Here is a 22073-nt window from a genome sequence, read left to right on the forward strand (position 1 = left end):
CCCAGGTATTGGCAAGATAGAGACACTGTCAACTATGAAGATATGAACGAAATCATAACTGGGGCTCACAACAAATCATTTGATAAAATAAGACGTTTCATTTTCAAGCCACTATGGCGGTGCCACGAATTACCTATAGCACAGCAACACCGGTATAACAAGGACTGTAGGCACACCTATTGACCCTTTCCAGCAGCAATAAAGTCCGAAAGCTAGCTTCTATTCAACAAGCGAGGCAATTGGATACGCTGTCCCAGTGGAGAGCAAGAAAAGATTGGGATGTACAGCGGGACTAGTATAAGACTATCGTCCAATTTAATGTAACTTAATTTGCAAGTAGAAAGGCTAAAACAAGGGGATGTTGCTAAGATATGGGTCAGTTTGCAGTAAACAATAGGATAATACCATGTGAAAGGAAGCAAATTTATATACCCGTGATGTCAGCTTGTGTTTATATACGTAGGTAAAATGGCTGACTCACACGCTACCTTCACCCTGCTTGTTGTGCTGTAGCTGTTGGGAACACAATCACAAGCCAGGAAGGCACTTAATTTGGCCAATTGAAAAATCTTAATAGGATTGCAGGTCCATAAGTGCCTAATTCACCTATGCCTTGTTACCAATGCCATATTTCCCAGCCTGAGAAACAGATTTAGGTGTTGCTCTTCCCGCTCAGCCTTTCTTGGAGCCAGGGAGTTGGGAAACATTTACATATTTGGGTCCCCGAGCTGAGAGATGTATTCTTCGGCAGCTCAGTCAGTCATATTGCCTTTATCCGGAGTCATGATAATCGGCGTCCGATTAGCAGTTGCGTTAAAAATGTTTTGCCCAGCCGAGAAATCATGCAATCCTCGCAGTAGCAGCAGCAACTCAGGAACCATGACGCTATCAATACATCACCTTTGTAGATAGAGTGGAAATTAAAACCTTCGTGCTAGGATATGAAGGGAATCGATGGATTGAGGAATTCAGCTATGGTTCAGTTCTGGCTCCATATGCAGGTGCTAGATCTTCCCATAATTACGTTAGGATGATCTGCTGTGGCATCGCTTAGAAGGTTAGGAACACCAGTCACGTCTAAGCTTACGGCAGTGGGGCCAAAAGACATCCTTTGTTCGTCTGCCCTGGGCTTCTGAGTAATGTTGCAAATTAATGCCGTCTTTTACGGGTTACAGAACAGGACCCCTAATTTAGCCCATTATAAGCTGGCTCGCAGGGGCAGGGCACATATAACAGCAAAGGGAGGACGGGGGGGCTCTGGCAGCGACGGTAGCCTCCCCAGAGCTGTGGCGGAGTTACAGGGCGATCTGGAGGCAGACGGGTACAGTAAGGGTACCTCTGCGACAGGCAGTACAGTAAGGGTACCCATGTCCGGCACAGTAAGGGTGCCCGAGCCAAGGTCCACGAGCCGAAGGGGGTTCTGGGAAGACCGCGACGGCGCCCCGTTAGTCCTTCGGGCGGTTGGGGGGCCTGACCAACCGGGGGTGTGCCACAACACGCTCCGCCCCTGTCAGAAGGGGCGGGAGTAGGAGACAGATCACGTGACCCAGTGGATGATCTGAAAATAAATATGTGCCGCACTGCTGGGCATCGACCCACCGTGCGTGCTGGCTCACCAGGCGGGCGGAGCAGCGAGGGGCTGCTTGCCCTGGATCGCCCGTAAGATAACCCATTTATCGTCATACTTATGTTGTATGAAATAAACCTGCAGCAGTTCTTCACCCACAATGAAATTGTCAGTGTAATCCTTGGGTGACGTCTGTGCATGCGTGTTGAATGAAGCGGATGACGGTGTGGTCACTATTATCGACGCCAGGGAGACACTGGACTAAAGTCTTGGAGAAGCTATTGTCGATGTAGAGAAATACTCTTGGCGGAAAAGGCTGGATTTGTTGCTGTAGAGAATGCGCAGCCGGACCTACCAAAAAGTTAGACCAAACAGCGACGCACCTTGGGCAGATCAGCTTATAGGTAGGTCTCGGTCTACTGTTGGTTCTTCGGGACGTTGTGTTGAAAATGTTACTAGGTCCCATCTTTTAGGGTTAGGGGTTTAGTACTACAAGCATATGCATACGTATTCGCTTTTTTGTACACTACCACTACATCCAACTCTGATTCATTCACTACTTTGGGCAGTAATATTCTATATTTTGCAGTCTGGCTTGTAAGTTCGCCACTTAAAACTCAAACTTCATCTTATGGCTTCTTATCGTGGCACTGTTCTGCGATGGTAGAGTTTACCTCGGAGTCTAACGAGCAAAAGGGCTGTTGCTGCCAGGCTAGTGGGCTGTTGCTGCCAGGCTAGTTTCCATATTGTTATAGCAAAGGTGTTGCTTCGTTGTGGATTTTTTTCTAGGAAACCTGAGGCACCACAGACACACGGTCGCCCAACTATTACCAAATATTTGCTTTTAGCAATGCTTTGTTTTTCTTATTTCTAGTCGGTCTTAAAAGGTATGTGGGATGTGCGTCATCCGTTAACCTGAGTGGTCACCTTAGTCCTTTGAAATCCATGTCTGTGACCATATTTAGTCCTACGTCTGTGTTTATGGCATGACCCGGGTTTTCTTTTTGACTTTGAAAATCTCTGGTGATAAACCCCCCCTCCTAAGAACGGCAAAAATGTCACTAAGCGTAGGCATATTCTAGATAGTGTAAATCTGGGGCAGACGGTGATAGAGTACAGCGATCTATGAATGTATACTATTTAGGAGCTTGGAAAGAGACTTCTATGGTAGTCATGGAGGACCAAAGTTACAAGTGAGAAGTACAATGATGGAGAGTTAGTCGGAAAATAAACACCCACCATTATCAAGGAGTCTGTGCCCGCCATGGCTGCCACAAATCGGTAATCTTCCCTCTTTTCTGGTATGCGCCTGTGACAAGTTGCTGCCGCGTCCCTAGTTACCGACCGTCGGCGCGGTTGCTAGGAGACGTTGTCGATTTGAAGCGTAAGGCCAGGTAATCGATGACAGATCACTATGATCCTAGATTTTAAAGAGATGCCGTACAGCTCAGAAAGAGAAGAGACTCCGAAAATCGCGAGCGGCGTTTCGAGAGCATTATTCATCGCTAATTGAAGAAAAACTTGGAAGTGTGCTATATGGTCGGGGACACTACCTGTTTTTGTTGAAACCACAACACAAACATTAGCCTGCCAGAGATTATAATGTTGTCCGCGAGAGACCGGAGCATTAATTTAGTACTTCGTATAACCCAGGCCTCTTTGTGTTGGTGGGTTCCTCAACGAACCGTATCTTATGAGGTAGCTGCCAACTTGTCTTTGTGCAAATAAATGGATGACATTTGTATGTTTTCTTTGATATATGCACATCAGTCAAGCTTTCAGTTTGCCCAAGTCTGATATTGCCATGTTTTGAGTGTGCTTGTGTGTGAATAATGCTGGCGTATATACGAACGTATATATGTATCCGCACCCTTTTGTACAGTGCAATGGTCTAGAAATGGCCTTAAAACCACTACAAGGTTCCCGAAAGCGCGTATGCAAAATCACAAACCTATTTCCGTTTTCCTCCAGGAAATTTCTGTGATGCCATAATAGACCACATACAAGTCATGGTGGCATTAAATATATATATTTTTTGTAGCAGACTGGGGTGGCTCGGACGGCTGAAACAGTATGTTCCTTGCTTGACCCTGTGTACCGAGTCCATCAGCTGTGAAGAAGTGACACTGAATGATATGCAACTCTTTACATGGAAGATTGGTAGAAAAAGCTGCAGGACAGAAGGCATAATGTATAACTGGACGTTAAAACCGTGTTGGTTCTCCAAATAACGAGAAATTTGATTATATCATTTGAAACAGTCCCCAATCATCAGGTGACGAGCCATAGAGCCTTCAATGCGACCGGCTGAATAGGCCATATATTAAAGCTTAAAACCAGTCTGCCCCTGGCAAATATGTATCCCAGAATCCAAAGTGCTCTTTCTTAAAAATCCAAAACAGGCGTAAGATATTGTTACATAGCAGCTAGTTGGCTACTGTATTCCATGGACTTACTTCCTCACATTCCCATATTGATCGATGGGGGTTAGTTAGCCTTTATTTGCATTATAAATAAAGGGTGAATAATTCTGTTTAACATTTTACCTTCATCATATATAAAAGCATGTGCTGAGGATGAGGCACTGGAGAGAGGTGGTTTAGTAATATAGCTGCGTGAGACCTGCACTGAATTCCATCTTCTTCAATTGTCTGAACTGTTTTATCTTAAGTTAATCATGTATTCTCCGGAGTTCCAACATACAGTTCATTTTGGGGTGTGCATAAGTCAATTAATTATATGTGAGCATCTGGCAGTAAAAAACTTGTTCAAGAACATGTGCAAGAAACAGTAATTTGCATTTTTGATAATGTATTGATACTAGAGAATACTTTATGTGCTGTAAGGTAGCAGACAAGAAAATGTAGAGCTTCAAACCGTATGGCGTTTTCAGGCTCCATTCTATTTTTTTTCTACAAATCACAATCTGTACTATGAAACGTAGCCAAGAGACATTTGATAAGAAGGAATAATTATATCGTTTTAGAAACACGATTAGCATAATGTGACTTTCCTCTAAAACCTTTTAGAGGATTCTCGATAATTAAACAATGAGAAAGCGGACAGATAATCGATCTTGGTTGTAAAACAACTATAGCATCACTGTCCTGCTGGGACTTTTATATTTATGCCACACTTACACTGTTTAAGGTTACAACATGCTACTGGCTAATGAGCCTTCAAATCATGCCAGTAGCTGAAATTGATTTAGCTTTTGGTGTTCACATCCTCAGGGATCCATGGGTAGTTCTTCTGGGCGTGCAACACCCAGGTGGTAAACCTCATAGATCCGGACTGAAATCAGATCAGTCGCTGCCAGTGCAGCGATACAGGCATTCCTAGCACACTGGTGGAAACACGCATCCCGGTGCCGGAGATTGGCTGTTTATGCTAGGATATCCTAACCATGGAAAAGATTAACGGTCTCTATAGAGCACAGATTTAAGGCATTCGATCTAGACTGGGCCCCTCTAATCCATATTCTCTCCTGAGTGTGTAGAGAACTAACATGTCCTAAATTCTTGAAGGATTTGTGCCTCAAGCCAGTAGCTGGCACATAGCTGAAGCCTCGTCAACCCCTGCGGATTAGTATCCCCTGCAAGTTAGACTACCATTCACTGAGCTTAGTTGCCGTGTCCCCACTATCCCCTTTTGGGCTAACATAGCAGTCCTGATGGCTTTTGGGGGGGGGGGGGGGGGGAGTGAGGAGTTTTGTATTGTGGCACTATTTATTCATTGTTAAGTTACTACAAACTTACATTATGCAATGCTCCTCGCTAACAGGAGGTTTGTAGGCAATAGTATGTGTATCTTGGAAAAGAATAAAATAGCATTAAAACCATAATCAAGTCAGGCTTCCACCAGGTTTACTTTTAATTTGATTAGATTAACTAAACAGGCTTCTCCAACGAGTAGCTTGTAAGCTAGTGGTAGCTCTCCAGCAACCTGTAAGTAGCTCCTGTGTGCATCCCAGCCTACTAAATAGGAAATTTTTTGCTTGGTGAATTAATGAAATTACTGGTGACAAAATGTGCGTATTTTGATAACACGTAGGCTGATAGAGGAATATAGTTGAATTTCCCAAATATATTAAAAGTTGATATTTGGGTGCCAAATCATGCGGCCTTGAAGAGACAGATTACTAGTATTATTATTACCTTGGTACCAGAGGCATTGCAGCTACGATTCTTAACTTTTACCCACATAGAGGCATTCTACATTGACAAGTTTTTTTTCTGGGCAACCGTGCCTAATGCAGTGAGGTGGTCACTGCAGGTAACCTTGCATATGGTGAACACTAATGTAATCTTGTATGATGTGCCCACTTTTACATCAACAATAATATTACTAGCTTGGGCTGATTTCCTTTGAACATAGGTAGCTCTCATTACAGAAAAGGTTGGAGACCCCCGGACTAACATGTTGTGAGAATCATGGTCAAACATTTCTGGCTGGGATGGATTGCCATTCTCTTTCTTCCCCCACTCCACCGGATTAGGGAAAAACGACTGCGATGTTATTTGCTGTAGGTTTCTAAGGAAACATTTCCCATTAAAAATTGAAATTAAAAAGGATTTTGTTGGACTTGGCCCTTCTGGCAGGTTCACCCCTGAACTTTTTGCCTTAAGCTCTGACATATTGGTAGTGATTTGTGGCCTCTGCGCACTTTAGCACTGTGGCCCAGTGTAAAGTGCGTACGCTCTCTGAGTGCATGTGGTGAGATAGGCCTGCCCTCCCATAGGAATGCATGGGGGATATGTGTGTCCTTGGTAGTTCCTGATGTGAGAGGAGTGCAGGGTCAAGTTTAGTATGTGCGAACTCCTAAGAATAAATGCTGCGCAATGATGTGCGTGGATTTATTATAACTATAGGAGAAGTGCCACTTCTAGAAGTTGGCATGTCTGTGTGCTGTATGATGTGAATTGCCTGTCTGGCTTGTGATTGACAGGAGCTGAGAGGGCTGGGGAATTCCAGGAGCCAGGGTGTGTCTGCCCGGTGGTGAATGGAGAGATCTGCATGTAGATGGGAGGGTGGAGTTGCACCTGAGACCTGAATAGGGCTGGGCCTTCCCTCCACAATGCTGGCTCCACCCCTATGGTGCGTCTGATGTCCCTGGCCTGTCCTGTGAATAGAAGAGAGGAGCTGAGCAAAACAAAGAGCTCAAGTGCTCCTGAACCAGTTGTATCTGGTTCTCCCCTTGCCCTACAGTTGTAAAACAAAGGATTTGATATAAATAGAGGGGCTGTGACCCCATGAAAATGTTCTTGTTCTGGACTTGAATCTACCAGGGGCGTGCTGCTGCTGGGGCTCAGGGGAAGGCTTGCCTCCCTGGGCCCTGCCCTGACCCTGGATGCCTGGAGGACTTTACCTTGCTGGGAGCTGTTGTGCTCCATCCCTGATGCCCAGGACTTCTTGGACCTTTTGTTTTTAGCGTTGCCTTTCCTTTGCCAAGGCTTGATGGAGCCTGGGCTCTCCTGAGGAGGAGCGCTTGCTATTGCTGGTGATTTGCCCAGCTGAGGGGAGAGCCTGGGGGCTGAGCAGCGCTGAGCTGCAGCCCCTGTGGGAGGGAACCCCCACCTTGGGGATGCCCCCGTGATGCCAGCCTTGCGGATGCCCACCCCGCTTATTTTTATTATAGTGCGCAGGTGCCCACCCTGCGTCTTCGCTGGCCTTCCCTTTTGATTAGTGCGCGACTTCGCTTTATTTAGCGGGTGCCCACCCCGCATTGAGTATTTTTAATGTCAGTGCCCACCCCGCGTTGTGTGCCTTAGCGGGAGCCCACCCCGCATTTTACTGATGAGAATCACTGCCGTGGCCCGAGCCGCACATTGAATTCCTTCAGGGTCGCTGCCCAGCGCGACCCAGAAGGCAGGGACTCCGTGGGCAGGGCTTCCGGGAAGGGAAGCCCCGCGCGAGAAGAGCCCTGCGGGGACTGGAAGGCTGGCGCGACTCGAAGCGGAGCTCTCATGAGGAGAGAGAGCCCCGCGTGGAAGGCGCCGCTCCAGAGTCCCCGGAGACTGAGTCCTGCCTCCGCCCCCCAGCCGGTGAGTTGTGCGAGTGAGTCCGGGTGGGGAGAGGCAGAGTCAGAGTGGCCCCACCTGGCAGCGGGCCGCTCCAACGACATGGCCAAATGTTCCTAGAGCCTAGATGGCTCCAACCACGGGCAAAGCTATTTTGACGGCCCCGTGGTGCGTGCCCGCATACCTTGTCCCCAGCTGCCCCGATGCCAAGAGGGCAGCTGCCACAGTTGGCCAGGATTATTTAGAGGGCCCAGAGGAGACCATGCTTTTCACCGTGTAGGGGCACAGTGGTGCCCGCGTTTTTGGCTGATCTCAGCTGCCCTGCGAGAGCGCAGGCAGCTGCAACGTTTTCTGTGCAAGTATTGGATTTAGGAATCTCTGAGAGGTGCAGGAGCGGCACAGTGGTGCCAGGCCTCATTGGATTCCCAGCTGCCCAGCAAGTAGTGGGCAGCTGCACCGTGTAGGTCTTTCTTTTTAGGGGACAGGTTTTGAATGCAGGAGTGAGACGCCCTCCTTCGCCGCCATCTTTTTCTTCCCAGCTGCGCAGCACTTAGTGCCAGCTGCTACGTTTAGGCCTGCGCAAAGAGCGCACCCCTGACTTTCGCTGCCTTTGCAACACGCCTTGACTCTGGGGACCTAGGGCATTTGAGCCCCTTTTGAGATGGCCAGTTGGCCAGGGGGACTAGAAGCTAAATAGGGCGCCAGGCCCTAATGTGATCTATGTGCTAAAAATATTATGGTGCTAGGAAATGTAATTCATGGAGTATGTTTTACGCACCCTGTGTTATGCCTCTAAATGGGGTCTTTCATGATTATGAGGTTGTTTTGCAGATCAGGGTTTATGCTAGTGAGATTATGTTCCACTGTGTAATTTATGCCCCTAATGTAGTTATACTTAGGAGGTTAGGGTCTAATGCTTTTAGACTTGTGAGAGAATTGTATAATGTGGTTATACTGATGAGGTTGGCGTACAATGCGTTTGGCGCCTAATGTGATACTGTGTATAAGGTAGTTTATGTTACAGGCTGATGTTAAGTGCAGTGATTACCAGTAGTACTGGTTGTGTTCTATGTTTATGCTAAAGTCTACATTTACTAAGTTCCCTTTGTGGCGGTACTGACAGTGGTCCAGTGGGCCCTGTCAGGTGTAAATAATCCATTGTAAATATGACCTAGTGCCAGGTGGCACCATGTATAATATGTGTTCCCTATTCTAATGTGTTATGATAATACAAAGGCTATTTTTATATATAACCTGGTGTGGAGTTTCCTTTGTGGTGGGCCTGGGATGTTGTTGCTGTGTGCATGCGCAAATGCTTTACACATTGCCTCCGGGATAAGCCTGACTGCTCCTGCCAAGCTACCAAGGGGGTGAGCAGGGGTTATCTTTGGCGTGTAACTCCCTTGCCCTGACTAGAATGGTGGTTTCTGCCTGGCTTTGGCGCACGCCTTAGCCAACCAGAAATCCCATTTCTAACAGATTTAATGAGAAATTATTTGGGGGCAGAATGCCCAATTATAGTGCTTTATGTGAGAAGTAGATAAAGAGCCAGATGGACTTTTGGAACTTTTTGTGGAAGTTACAGAGTTTGACCTACGTACATGAATTTAACATAAGTAATGTTAAAATCGAACATTACTATAACAAACTCGAGGGTAACATGCAGAATTTGAAAATGCCAGCAGTTTTAGAAATGAATATGTAAACATTGTACTTGAATACATATGCTCTACCCACAGCACCAAACATTGCCCCCTTCCAGCCATGCTCCTGCTGTACTTCATGTATATGATCTCTAACTGTTGCCAGTTTGCACAGTAGTACAGGACCCTGATTTCAGTGAGGGGCTGCAGAACTGATTGCACATTTAATCTGAACTTGGTCAGCGTTCAGAGCAGCTGCAGGCAGTCACATGCTTGCAAGATTCCGCGTAGGCAGCACAGTTGGGGATCTTGTGTACTAATGGTGAACTGAGTGCATACATTGGGTGCGAGAGCTATTGAAAGGGAAAACTAATTGTTGCAACAAGTACCTGACCCTGTAAGGAGGCGGGGATTTAGACAAAATGCATTTGCATCACATGTGAAGCACGATACCTGGTAGACCCGACTAAGTTGCAAGCAGTTAAACAAGAAAACAAATAACATCCCCGTTTGTGATTATTCTTTGAATTCTGGCACTTGTAGTGCTGAGTTAATAATAAAGATAGAAAAACTAAAAGTGCTTTATGTCGTCAAAGAACCACACGTTGAGCAGAAGTATCGCCCCCGGTCAAGGCCGCTAATTAATTGAGTCTTTGACTTTATCGACATCTTTAAACACGCTGCATTAAACCTTAAATCCATGTCATAAAAGCCATACATTGTAGCTCGACCTACCTTACCTAGCTCCCTTTCTCAATTTTCACACTTTATGCTTTTCTTTATTTTCAAACTAGTGAGAGGTTAGATAAGTATCATTGAGTTGGGGCACCATAAACACCTGTTATTGAGTGCCAAGGAGCCCCAAGGGGTGAACATGCTCTTTACAAATACATGTGTTATGTTAGTTTATGTTTTGTTATGTTACATGTGTGTACGGCAGGAAAGAGGAATTTTAGAAATTATGGCGCATATCAGTACAACAGTATTAAAGTTATTGTTTTCCCCTGTTGACGGTCCTCTGAAACAACATGTTCCATTGAAAGATAACTAGCAGAGATAGTGTGACAGTGCCAGGTGTTGTGTTATACAACTATGGCTAAGTTGTGTTCTGTATATTTTGTGCTCTAGTATCTCCTGAATTAGAATGTCAGTCATAGGAAGGGATTGGAAGTCCTGGCTGGTGGTTATGCTGTGTGCCACAGGAGTCTTGAAGAAAGAATGCGTTTACCAGTTAACTTAACTCATGTACTGTGGTGGAACAGTATACATTTGGCAACGAGTACTCAAGCCTGTAACCCGTGCAGGAAAATCATCCCATCTACAAAACGGAGACTTGTTTGTATCATATTTGATGACACCGCTCTACTGATTTAGGAGCCCTGAGACGCCTAAGGAATACTTCTGGTATTAGCTGCCGAATGTTACACAATTTATGATTGGCAACTGCAGTACATTGAAGGAGGAACATGGAAGCACTGGGACTTGTGCTTCAATTTTAAAATGCATCATAAGATTGGCTGCCAAACTGAATGACGTCCAGTCACCTAGCAGCCATTTTGCATTGTGATATGCTATGAAATGAGTATCAAATTAGTTGTGTAAGTGGTACAGAGCTGAGATACGTCCTTGTCCTCACAAGTGAAACGTTGGACAGCTTTTCTAAGGAAGCTATAAGAACCATATGAACAAAGTATTTGACGAGAACACAACCTTTAACATTGTCGTAGTTTAATCTTATTGACTTTATTAATACATTCTAGCATGTCTGCATTTAATTTACACTCTCCACAACACTTTATGGTTACGGAAGGAGAATCTTCAATGAAATGGTATGAGTGGAAAGAATATTTTATCAATTATCTGTCTACTTTTGGAGATTTAGAGTTTGTCAGAAAGGAAAAAAAATCAGATTAAACTTTTTAGGTCCAGGAGGACTAAAAGGTTTATAACAGAGAAAAAAAAAACGAGATCAGGCGATGAGGGCAATGTTTTTTCCTATGCCAGTAAAGATCTTGATGTATATTTTTCTCCAACAGTTTATGTAGCTATTGCCCGTTATAACTTTTTTCCCCACTGGAAACCAAGTATCAATGAGAAATACGTTTTTGCATTAAAGGTAGCTCTGTCGTGTAGATTTGGGAATCTACACAATGAATTGATTAGAAATCAAATGACAATGCTTTACAATTATTCTGGTATACAAGACAGGCTGTGGGTTAATGGGGATTCAAATTTAAAGAAACTGATATCCATATTCAGGGAGGAAGAGCAAACATCCAGGTGTGAAAAAGTGATGTTAAGTAATTTTGATGGGAAAGATTTTGTAGAAAAAGTGAACATGAGGGGACACAAATCTTCAAATGAGAATAAAGAAGATAGTAGAAAGAAAGATTAGACAGTAACTAGCGTAAAATGGATAACTTGAATATAAATTATATAAATGTGGAAGTTTGGACCACCTAGCATGTGATAAGAAAAGCCCTGCCGTTAATCAAATATGTTTGAAATGTGATTTGAAGGGTCATTTTGCAAGAGTTCGTCAGTAATAATTTGAATTGGGACAATGAGATTAAATAAAACTTTGTGGGCATACAGAATCACACCTTTTGGTGCCACTGGGTATAGCCCTTTCACCTTAATGAGAGGTAGCCCATCTAAAGAGAGGTAGCCAGGGCTGGACTGGCCGTAGCGGGCACCGGGCATTTCCCTGGTGGGCCGCCAGGGTGGGAGCCGGTTTTGGGCCCCTGGGGGGGGGGGGGGGGCATTTTTGCTACCGGGGGCCAGCAATATCGGCCCCCTGTAACAAAATAGGCCAAGATCAGCTCTATCAAACAACGCAGCCGCACACACCCCTACCCCCCCCAGGGGGGCCGGCCGAGCAGTTCCCAGTTCGGCCCTGGAGGTAGCGCATCTTAATGAGAGATATCCCAACTACGGAGGGCCAAAAACTATTAGAACATTCCACCCCATGATGGCAGAAAGTTTTAATTAGAAAAACAAAGGCTTCTCGGATTCAGAGGGGGTTGAAATCCCCTTTGGCTTTGAAAGCTTTGTTCACAGCTCTTGCTGTGAATGTTCTGCAGTTAACAGCCGTACGCATTGCTACGCTGTCTGCTGTTGAACATTCAAAGCAAGAGCTGTGAAAGGGCCCTGAAGTCAGCCCCTGGATCTCCCTGGGCTTGGCTAAACTTATTTTTATAGTTCAGCCAAGCCAGGGAGACCCAGAGCTGAGCAGCATTCGCCCCTCCCTGCATCTGAAGGCCTAGTGACACTGAGCTATAAGAGAGAAGGGTGAAGGTTCCATGTGTGCTACTACACGGCCTCTGCCTTTCACTTTCCTCGGACTAGTTATATATTTTGGAGATGCAGGGGAATTACTGTCGTAGCGTCACTGGGCCCTTTCTGATCACTGACTTTTCTGTCTTCTTACTCGCCTTAGTCCTCATTCACTTGGTCATCCGATGGATCTTGCTTGGTGCAGAGAGTGGTCGGACATAGGGGAGCCAACTCCAGTTATCCAATGAGGGTCAAGAATTGGATAACTGACCTACAAACTAGTAATTAGATTCATGTATATAACTCTAAGAACTAAGCTATACAAGTAAAGTATTTCACTGCTAGACCAAATCTCCTGAAGAAATTCAGTCGAACCAAGATCATACAAACCAATAATTCACTTAGAGCTATGTAGAATAATAACTACATATCTACTGTCCAGAGATCTATTAGCATTCCCTTCAATCATTAATAACCCAATTGGAATGCACAACCAATTGTTTGAGACAAATCATGGACAGAAACAGGATTTAGTTAAAGTTAGATTTTATCATAATTATTAAATGAGTAACTACATCAATATTAGGCAGTTAAGACCCAAGAAAACAAGATAGTCAAATCAAAATTTTGAGTTTGCCATTTATTACCAAAGCTCTGAGAAAGTTCAGGAAGGAACATGAACCACGACAGTTCAAAAGTACTCTCCCATTAGAGGGAAAGAAGTCAGAGAATAGCACAAACAGCGTATGCGTCAGTTGAAAGGAAAGCTAATAGAGTCCGCAAGGAAGTTCCAAAAAGCTCTGCCCAACAGGTGAAGAGTAAGTCCAAGGAATATCCATCCCTCTCTCCATCACATCAACCTATCATATAATCCTCAAATTCTGGGGTGACTCCTCCTCGGTTACCTCATCTCGTCGGAACACTCAGTCCACTGGTCAGTTTGTATAGGGTGATTTTTATGCAGCATAAAGAAGACACATTATAGCAAAAAGGTGGTGATCATCATGTAAGTTGTCGAACCATCCAGTATGTATAGCTTTCAAACAATAGTCCTTTTGCAAAAAGCATTTGAGGGAGATCAAGAGGGTAGTTTCTCATGGTAAATGTTCTCAAAGAAACAAAATTGTTGCAAGCATTCCTCGTATGCGAATGGCAACTCTCCCTATGAGACATAGTTTCTCTTCACATTGCAAGTTTATGAAGCCTTTCCACAAGAACAGAATCAAGCAAAGTAAGAAAAAAAAATGCAGGCCTTAAGGGAATTCGGTTAATGAAATTCAGAATATAAAATAAGGGAAATATACATTTCATTTATAACCTTTGGTACCTTATATTTGTATTTCAACTTATTGCACTAATAAAGCGTTTTAGTTTCGTAACTGCATATTAAAAGTACCAAAATTAAGTCAAAACAAATTAATATAGTTTCTGGTGATTCTTTTTAGTATATGTATGAAGCCTATTCCCTAAAACTTACAAAACCTTTGGTTTTAATATAAACGTGCAGCACCCGTTTCTCCTTTTCCACTTGGTGCACAATTTCACATGTGCAGAAATGGAGTTTAGAATGAGACTCCTAAATAGCACACAAAATGTCACCTTAATTACTTTAGTTTTCATTAATGCTTCATGCACATTATTATTACACAGGTGTAATTAGTTAAATCTTAGACCATGTCGATTCGTTACTTAAACTCTTCCATTACGTTTTGGAAAGATACACCAATATTAGTAAATAGAGTACAGCCTATGTTATTCAAATTACTATTTTTCATCTAATTTACTCGTCTGCATGTTTTTACAGTGCAGTAACTAAGTCTTCAAGATTGTTTCCTCATATTTCTTCAGCGTATAGTTAGCATAATTAGGGTATATGTTGTATTGTAACATGTGTAATTTGTTAATGCTGCAGCCTACCTGCACTCTGATGTATTAGTATTCTAGAATGTTTACATGGTTACCAGGGAATGTGTGATTACATTCAGACTGGAGCTGTTGGCAGAGTGGGTCCTGTCTCTCTGCTCTGTATGTAGCTAATAAACTACCAACTCAACACTACTTGGATTGGCTTCATTACTACAAAATATTGGCGACGATCTTAGCTACATGCAAGAACCCATGCAGCCATTTGAGAACCTTTTATTCAGAAATTTACTTGTGCGTTGATTGGAGAACGCACTGTAAAGTTGTTGGTTGATTCTGGGGCAAAGATCACTATGATTACTCAAAAATTGTTTGAAGAAACATGGCAGGGTTCTCAACCCTTATGTCCTCCTGATCGTTCTCCTGTCTCCTACGAAGGACGTAAAATAGATCTTTTGGGATATTTTGAAGACGAATTGCAGTTCAGAGGGAGGAGGATTCAAGGGAAAATTTATGTTGCCGTAAAAGGTCTCAATATTCTAGGGTGGTTTCACCAAGGCCTTTTTCGAATAATATTGAGACCAGGTGAAAAAGAACAAGTGTTAGTTGTGGATTGTGAAGACACTAGTTCTCAATGGAAAGAAAAGTATCCTGAGGTTTTCAGTAGTAAACTGGGGAAGATTAAAGGTTTTAGACACAAGATTATTGTAAAAGAAGGTGCTCTCCCCATTAAACACAAACTAAGAGGTGTTCCTTTTAGTGTTAGGGACGATTTGGAAAAGGAGTTAAAAGACTTGTGTGCCAAAGGAATTATCGAGCCTACAGACTCTTCGTTATGGCTTTCTCCATTAGTCGTCGCGAGGAAAAGGGGGGGGGGATCTTCGTGTCTGTGTCGACTTGAGGTCCCTAAATAAAGAGATTTGGGTAGATTCCCACCCCTTACCCAAAATCAGTGATTTGTTTGCTTCAACAAAAGGTGCACGGTATTTTTCTAAATTAGACTTAGCCAGTGCATACCATCAGGTAGAACTGGATCCTGAATCACGACATCTAACTGCGTTTGTTTCGCCTTTAGGTACGTTTCGTTACTGTCGCATGCCTTTTGGACTAGCGTCTGCAGCGTCCGTCTTTCAGAGGATAATGGGGAACATGCTTAGAGATCTTGATGGTGTTCTTGTATTTCAGGATGATGTTCTGATTTTTGGTAAAGATATTTCATCTCACGATCTTGCTTTAGATAAAGTGTTGACCCTCTTCAAAAAACGTGGTGTGATTGTTAAAGAATCCAAGTGTAAATTCTTGTGTTCTAAAGTAGAATATTTGGGACATGTTATTTCCCATGAAGGAGTCAGTCCACGACCGGGTCTACTCCAAGCTATTGTGGAGGCGCCGGATCCAATAGATAAAGCAGGAGTTAAGTCACTATTGGGTCTATGTGAGTATTACTCTCAATTTATTCCAAATTTTGCCACTATTGTCCGGCCTATAAGCGATCTCTTAAAAAAAGGGGTCAAGTTTGATTGGTGTCATGATTGTTCTGTGGCTATTAAGTTTGTGAAAACTACTTTGAGTGAAGGTCCTGTACTCAAACCGTTTGACCCGAGTTTGCCATGCTGTGTCACTGTTGATGCAAGTCAGGTGGGTTTGGGTGCGACATTGACTCAAATGGGAAATAATGTTGAACACACTATTTGTTTTGCGTCAAGGGTTCTGAGGACTCCTGAACTTCAGTATTCGGTTATTGAAAAGGAGTTACTTGCCTGTACATGGGCCATTGAAAAGTTTAGACCGTATATTTGGGGGAAAAGGTTTATGCTTTTGACAGATCACAAGCCATTGGTAAATATCTTGGGTGGAAGTATGAGCAAGTGCTGTTCTCCCAGAATTATGCGCATGGTCACTAAACTTCTTCAGTATCAGTTTTCAGTACAACATATTCCTGGTGGGAAGAATGGGAGGGCGGATTTTCTATCCCGTTTTCCCATCAAGCACAGTGAGATGGACGATGTGAGTCTAGAGGAATTTGTTAATGAGGATTGTGATGATTGTTTGGTTGCTGTACTTGATTTACCTGTTTTAAATCTTGGTTCAGAGGATTCTTGGAAACAAGCAATGGGGTCTGATAATGTATTATGTGAAGTAACTCATATTGTCAAGAATGGGTGGCCAAGAGAAAAAGCACTTTCTCCTGCCCTGCAACCTTTCTGGAAGGTTGAGGATGAACTTTCCATTGAAGATGGTTTATTACTTAGGAATGACAAATTTGTTCCTCCTACTTGCTTTCGCAAAACTGTTATTGAAAGAGCTCATGAGGGCCATCTGGGTTCAACGCTTACAAAGCGGCGCATCCGGGATGTGTATTGGTGGCCAGGGATGGATTCCGAAATTGATGTTATGGTGGCCAACTGTTGTGTTTGTGGCTCTGCTGACAAGAGTTTGAAAGTGGCTGTTCCTCCGTTAATGCCCATTGAATGCCCAAAAAACCCGTGGTCCAAATTGGGAATTGATGTGATGGGTCCTTACGAGGTCCTCCCGGGAGGTTCTCGTTTTATACTTGTCCTTATGGATTACACTTCCAAATGGCCAGAGATTAAATTGGTGAAAGATGCCAACTCAATGGCGATCATAGATTTTCTCAAGGATGTGTGGTTGAGAGAGGGGTTTCCAGAAATTTTAATTTCAGACAACGGGAAGCAATTTATCAGTACTGAATTTGAGTCAATATTTTGTAGTAATGAAGCCAATCCAAGTAGTGTTGAGTTGGTAGTTTATTAGCTACATACAGAGCAGAGAGACAGGACCCACTCTGCCAACAGCTCCAGTCTGAATGTAATCACACATTCCCTGGTAACCATGTAAACATTCTAGAATACTAATACATCAGAGTGCAGGTAGGCTGCAGCATTAACAAATTACACATGTTACAATACAACATAATGTTTTATCATTTTTCTCTCAAATGTGTCAAAACCGGTTTTATGTGTCCGTTAAAAGTTCAGCAGCGTATCTGCTTTATCACAGGGGAAAGAGAAAGGAAGAGACTGTATTAGGATATTGAAATGCTGAGAGCAGCGGACCTCGAACAGTACATATAGGCTGCTGCTGCTCCATGGTCTTCAATGGGGCTACCAATATTCCATTCTAATAAAGAATGAATCAATCAGTCAACTTAACTCAAGCATACTACCATCGTCCTGGGAGGTGCAGCTTGCTACACCTGTGATGATCCCCGAGACAGTCAGGGTAGTTGTCATGGTTAGGGGAGCAGCACCTCTAACTAGAGTGCCCCTCAACTCAAAGGTTGTCGTGCCTTTGTGTCTATATAGTCACTGCCATCTGAGCCCAATCACAACACAGAGGGTGATGTTACAATTGGGAGCTGCAGCCCTCATGTTGTTGAATCAACCAGGGCCAGGTGTAGGCTGTACCAATGATAACCATCACCTCTGTTCCATCCAAGGCCAGAGTTCTCCGACTATCTGGGGCATGTAACTTTTGAAGACCTCAATTTGTGCTGGGCAGTGCTGATTTAGCCAGTGCTGTGAATAGAAATATAGAAGTGCAGGTACTCACTAATGAGAATTGCAGGTATCTCTTCCAATAAACGTTTTGCAGCATTGCTAAGTGCAGGCACTCTACCTTTTAAACTGAAGAAGTGCAGGTTATAAGTACCGGACAGTACCTGCCCTTTTAGGGCACTGGATTTAGTAGAGTTATTCATGAAATATGCTGAAGTAGGAGAGTTATTATATATGTATGACATTGTATAATAGTGCTGTGATGCACAAACTAGCACTATTTAGCGTGGTCTGCGATTTAAGAAACTTGGAATGGCTGTCTTCCTCTAGACTATTACCCAGACGCATAATGGAAGGTGTTCCATTCCCCCGCCCCCTTTCTCTTCATGCTCCACCTACTTACCTTGTTCCTTTGCCCTCTTCTTTTATGATATTGCCTTTTGTGGTATTGTGGCCCAGGGCCTAGGAATTAACGGGGACACCACACGTGTTCTCTTGTTGTGGCCAGTCCAATGCTTGCCACGCCCAGCACTCCGGGCCCTTTATTCTTTTCATCACGTGCCTCCTCTGTGTGGACGTCGGGCGCGTCCACGGAGTGCACGCACAAAGGGGGAAACTCCTTTCCCTATTGCCAGGGACACCCGTGACAGTGGTCGGGTCCACTTGGCAAGCACTAAATTCCTCCTTTACCCACAAATGCAAAAACTAAACAAACGTAAGGCCTAGCGACAAAACATCTTTAAAGTCTCAAACTCAGTCTCTGCAGGTTTCCTGAACAAACAAAAAGAACAGTCTTACTTGGTCTTGGCAGAGGTGCAGCTCACTTCCGCATCGGGAGTTGACAGCGGGCCACAAAGTCTCAGTACCTCTGGGATGGCTGCGGACATGGGCGTAGGTGGTACCTGCTCTGGCTGCGCCCTTCTGCAGGGGTTGGAAACATGTCCTCCGAACAGTCTGTACCCGCCGTGCTGGGGCGGCTCTGTGTCCCTTGCGACTCCCGGTCTCCTTGGGCTGGTGTGGTCGAGGCGTTCTCCGCGTTTTCAGTTCTGCATGGAGTCTCTCCTTCCGCCGCTGTCATCTTCCGTGGCCTCTCGGGGACCCGGGGGTGCCGCTGGCCGGTAGCCTTCTGGCTCGGGAAACTCTTCCCCTCCTTCATTTGGGACTTTCTTAAAGAATGTTTACCACAAAAAGCTGCTCCTAGTGTGTTAACCCAAACGAGTTACGAGAACGTCGTGAGTGTGGGCATCTCACAAAAAGTTACGGACTGGTCTCACACACCACCTGGTGTCATGCTTCATCATTTACCAGTCCTTGCCCTCTAAAACCTTAGTTTGACAGAGGGCGGGCATACACTTGACGACAAGGATGCACTTCTAAATGACTAAGTGGGGGCCCGTGATATTGTGAGTGGATTTAAAAATCATTATAGTAATCAGGAGTGTTTTTTTAAATGTGACTGATAACTATATGATATAAAAAATATATGTGACGGTGAATGGGGTAATTAGTGTCCCCTAACCGTCTCGTGAGTGGTCAACATGTTTCTGCTGTGTCGGCCCAAATGAGTCCAAGGCATTCATCAGGACCTAGTGATATCAGGGGGGCTCCGTTCTTACCAACCGGTGGTAAGATACTACCACTGCGTGGGTGTGGCGAAGGCCACCCTCCACTTCCTAGATGGCTTCCAACGGTGAAGCCTGAAAAAAGAGAAGAATGTTACTTCGAACAGGTCGGGTCAACAATACCTGTAAAGGAAAAGAGAACAATGCATGCATTGGTTTCTATAGGTGATTGATAATTGTGCGCGACTTCGTGACGCTATTTGTGTACACATGTGTGAGAATTCAAGAGGTGGTAGCAGCTGAAGCTGCCACCAGTCTTACCCTAATTCTATGGACTACTTGTCCCATAGGGGGAGGAAAGAAATCCTGTTTTTGTCCGCTCTGCAAAAGAAAGCATAAAAAACCATAGTTCCCATCAAACACAGTGGTGGAGCAAGATCTCCAAACATTCTGAACAACATCCACTCAAGCACCCTTGCGAGTAAGTGAAAACTCGCATGTCTCTCAGTTCATTCGCACTCTTACTGTGACAAGTATTGGATTGCTCCGGAGTCCTATGCGTCCGCTCCCGGTCCTCCCGATTGTAGAAATGAGAGGGAGCGGCCGCCGTCTTTTATAGTGTAGCTGGGTCACTTAGTATATGTAATCAGCGTTAATGAGGGAAGAATGTTGTCAGGTGTGCATTCCCCGGTGTCCCGAGCGTTTAAAAAAATGGTTTGCCTGGACCCAATGTGGCGGATGTGGGCGTGTCTATGACAGTAGTACGCGAGGAAAGGGAGCCTATTCGATATAAGGCTGGGGGCGATCCACGCGGTCGCGTGGTTGGCTAGAATGCCAATAGGGGCGTTAACCAGTTGCCGCAAAGGTAAACAACGGGGCTTGCGCTACGCCTGTAACAAAATGAGTCCCTTATACTGGGAAAGGTACCCCTTGGTTTGTTCCCACAGCCATCAGCTGTACGTAAATCTAATCACAAGAGAACTCCACTGCATGTGTGGAGAAGGGAACAAGAGGCATCGTGTTCTAGGAGCTAGCAGCCTCCAATACTAAATGTTTACCACAAAAAGCTGCTCCTAGTGTGATAACCCAAACGAGTTACGAGAACGTCGTGAGTGTGGGCATCTCACAAAAAGTTACAGACTGTCCGTAACTTTTTGTGAGATGCCCACAACGTACAGCTGATGGCTGTGGGAACAAACCATGGGGTACCTTTCTCAGTATAAGGGACTCGTTTTGTTACACAGATTGCTGCAAACAGAACGAAGGGACAGACAAAATTAAGTCTCGCCTTGCAAATAAGAAGAATAAATTTAAGGTCTGACTAAGTGCACGATCCCATTACCCTATCATTCAATATGGACACCGAACTTTCGTTCGGGGAGGAAATTCTAGCAGAGATTTTAAACACACCATCTCTACTAGCCGAAACCATAGTCACACAAACGGTACAAAACTCAGACGAGTGGGAAGCACTATCCACGAAGAAAAAAGAGCAAATCCGTACAGCCCTCCACGGGGCTTTTATGACGGAATACCTCCGGAAGAACACGGCCCCCAGAGGACTCATCGTTACCAATGAGCCAAGATTGTTCCTCAATAATAAAGAGTTCAGGATTAACTGGTCTAGCATTGAGTGGAAATGCACAAAAGACTGGCTGATCCTTATTATCAATACTGCCAGACAGCTAGCTGATGCTCTCCTAGTGGAGATCCAGCAGAGCGAGTGTAAACTGAAAACAACAGTACAACTCTCGATCTTCAAGAAGAAATTGGATGAAATCAATAAAGACCATTCAGAATACAAAGAATATGACACAATCTAAGCTGACAAAACTAAAGAAAGATGTACAGAAGTTTAGCAAAAAGATTGTTTATCCATATGTCACTGATGAGCATTACAACAAACCAGTACCACAGCAGCCAGGGAGAAGACAACGGTTTAGACCCACCCCCAGAACTGGACCTTCAGTTCGGGAGAGGAGAGGAGTGAGTCCAGCAGTGACGAGAGCTCAGGACCACACTATGGGAAACAATCCGCGTATCAACCTCTGATGCAAGCACCACAACCACAACCCCCTCCCTTTGGCTACTGGCAACAGCCTTATTTTCCACCAGGCTTCGGATACCATTCAGGCCCACCTTCTTTTTTTATTCCAGGGCAGAGGGAGAGGGAGAGGCAGACAAAAAAGAAGAAACACAAGGGTACAGTGGGAGGACCAACAACCCCCCCAAGGAGTGACCACCAGGAGCAGAGGGAGAACGGAGATGCCCTGGACAAGCAGAGAATAACAAACATTGCCAACATCAGCAGACATAGACTCACATGCGACGAAGAAACCATCCTCTCCAAAGGCCTGGGCTTCGTCCCCACACCCAAAAATGACCCCTTTGTTCTCAACACAGAACTGGCTCAGATTTTTCGGAAACTTAAACTTCGTGATTACTTTGGAGACACCACAGAAGTTAATGAGGACAATAATAAAAAATCAACTGGTTTACGCAAAATGTCAACCTTCCAACCTCCAAATCAAAGTATCTCATGCCAAACACTCTCCTTCGAACAGGCTGTACTCAGGGATATAGAGGATATCAACTTCCATAACATAAAAGGGTTTAATAACCTC

At 44.4% G+C, this 22073-nt stretch overlaps 1 protein-coding gene across 2 annotated transcripts in view; it reads right to left on the reverse strand.

Moving 5' to 3' along the window:
* LOC146789708 (tetratricopeptide repeat protein 21B-like) overlaps positions 1-22073 on the reverse strand; it is a 576531-nt gene that overhangs the window by 483053 nt on the left and 71405 nt on the right. Inside the window, exon 1 of one of the 2 annotated variants that reach the window (XM_085632041.1) lies at positions 2807-2885. The exons of the other annotated variant lie outside the window; for it this stretch is intronic. Coding sequence (XP_085488167.1) covers positions 2807-2833 — 27 coding nt within the window. The 5' untranslated portion in view covers positions 2834-2885. Of the gene's footprint in view, positions 1-2806; positions 2886-22073 lie in introns of those variants that run through there. 2 annotated transcript variants of the gene reach the window in all.

The sequence above is a fragment of the Triturus cristatus genome, chromosome 10, assembly GCF_964204655.1.
Source record: "Triturus cristatus chromosome 10, aTriCri1.1, whole genome shotgun sequence".
Taxonomy (NCBI): Eukaryota; Metazoa; Chordata; class Amphibia; order Caudata; family Salamandridae; genus Triturus; species Triturus cristatus.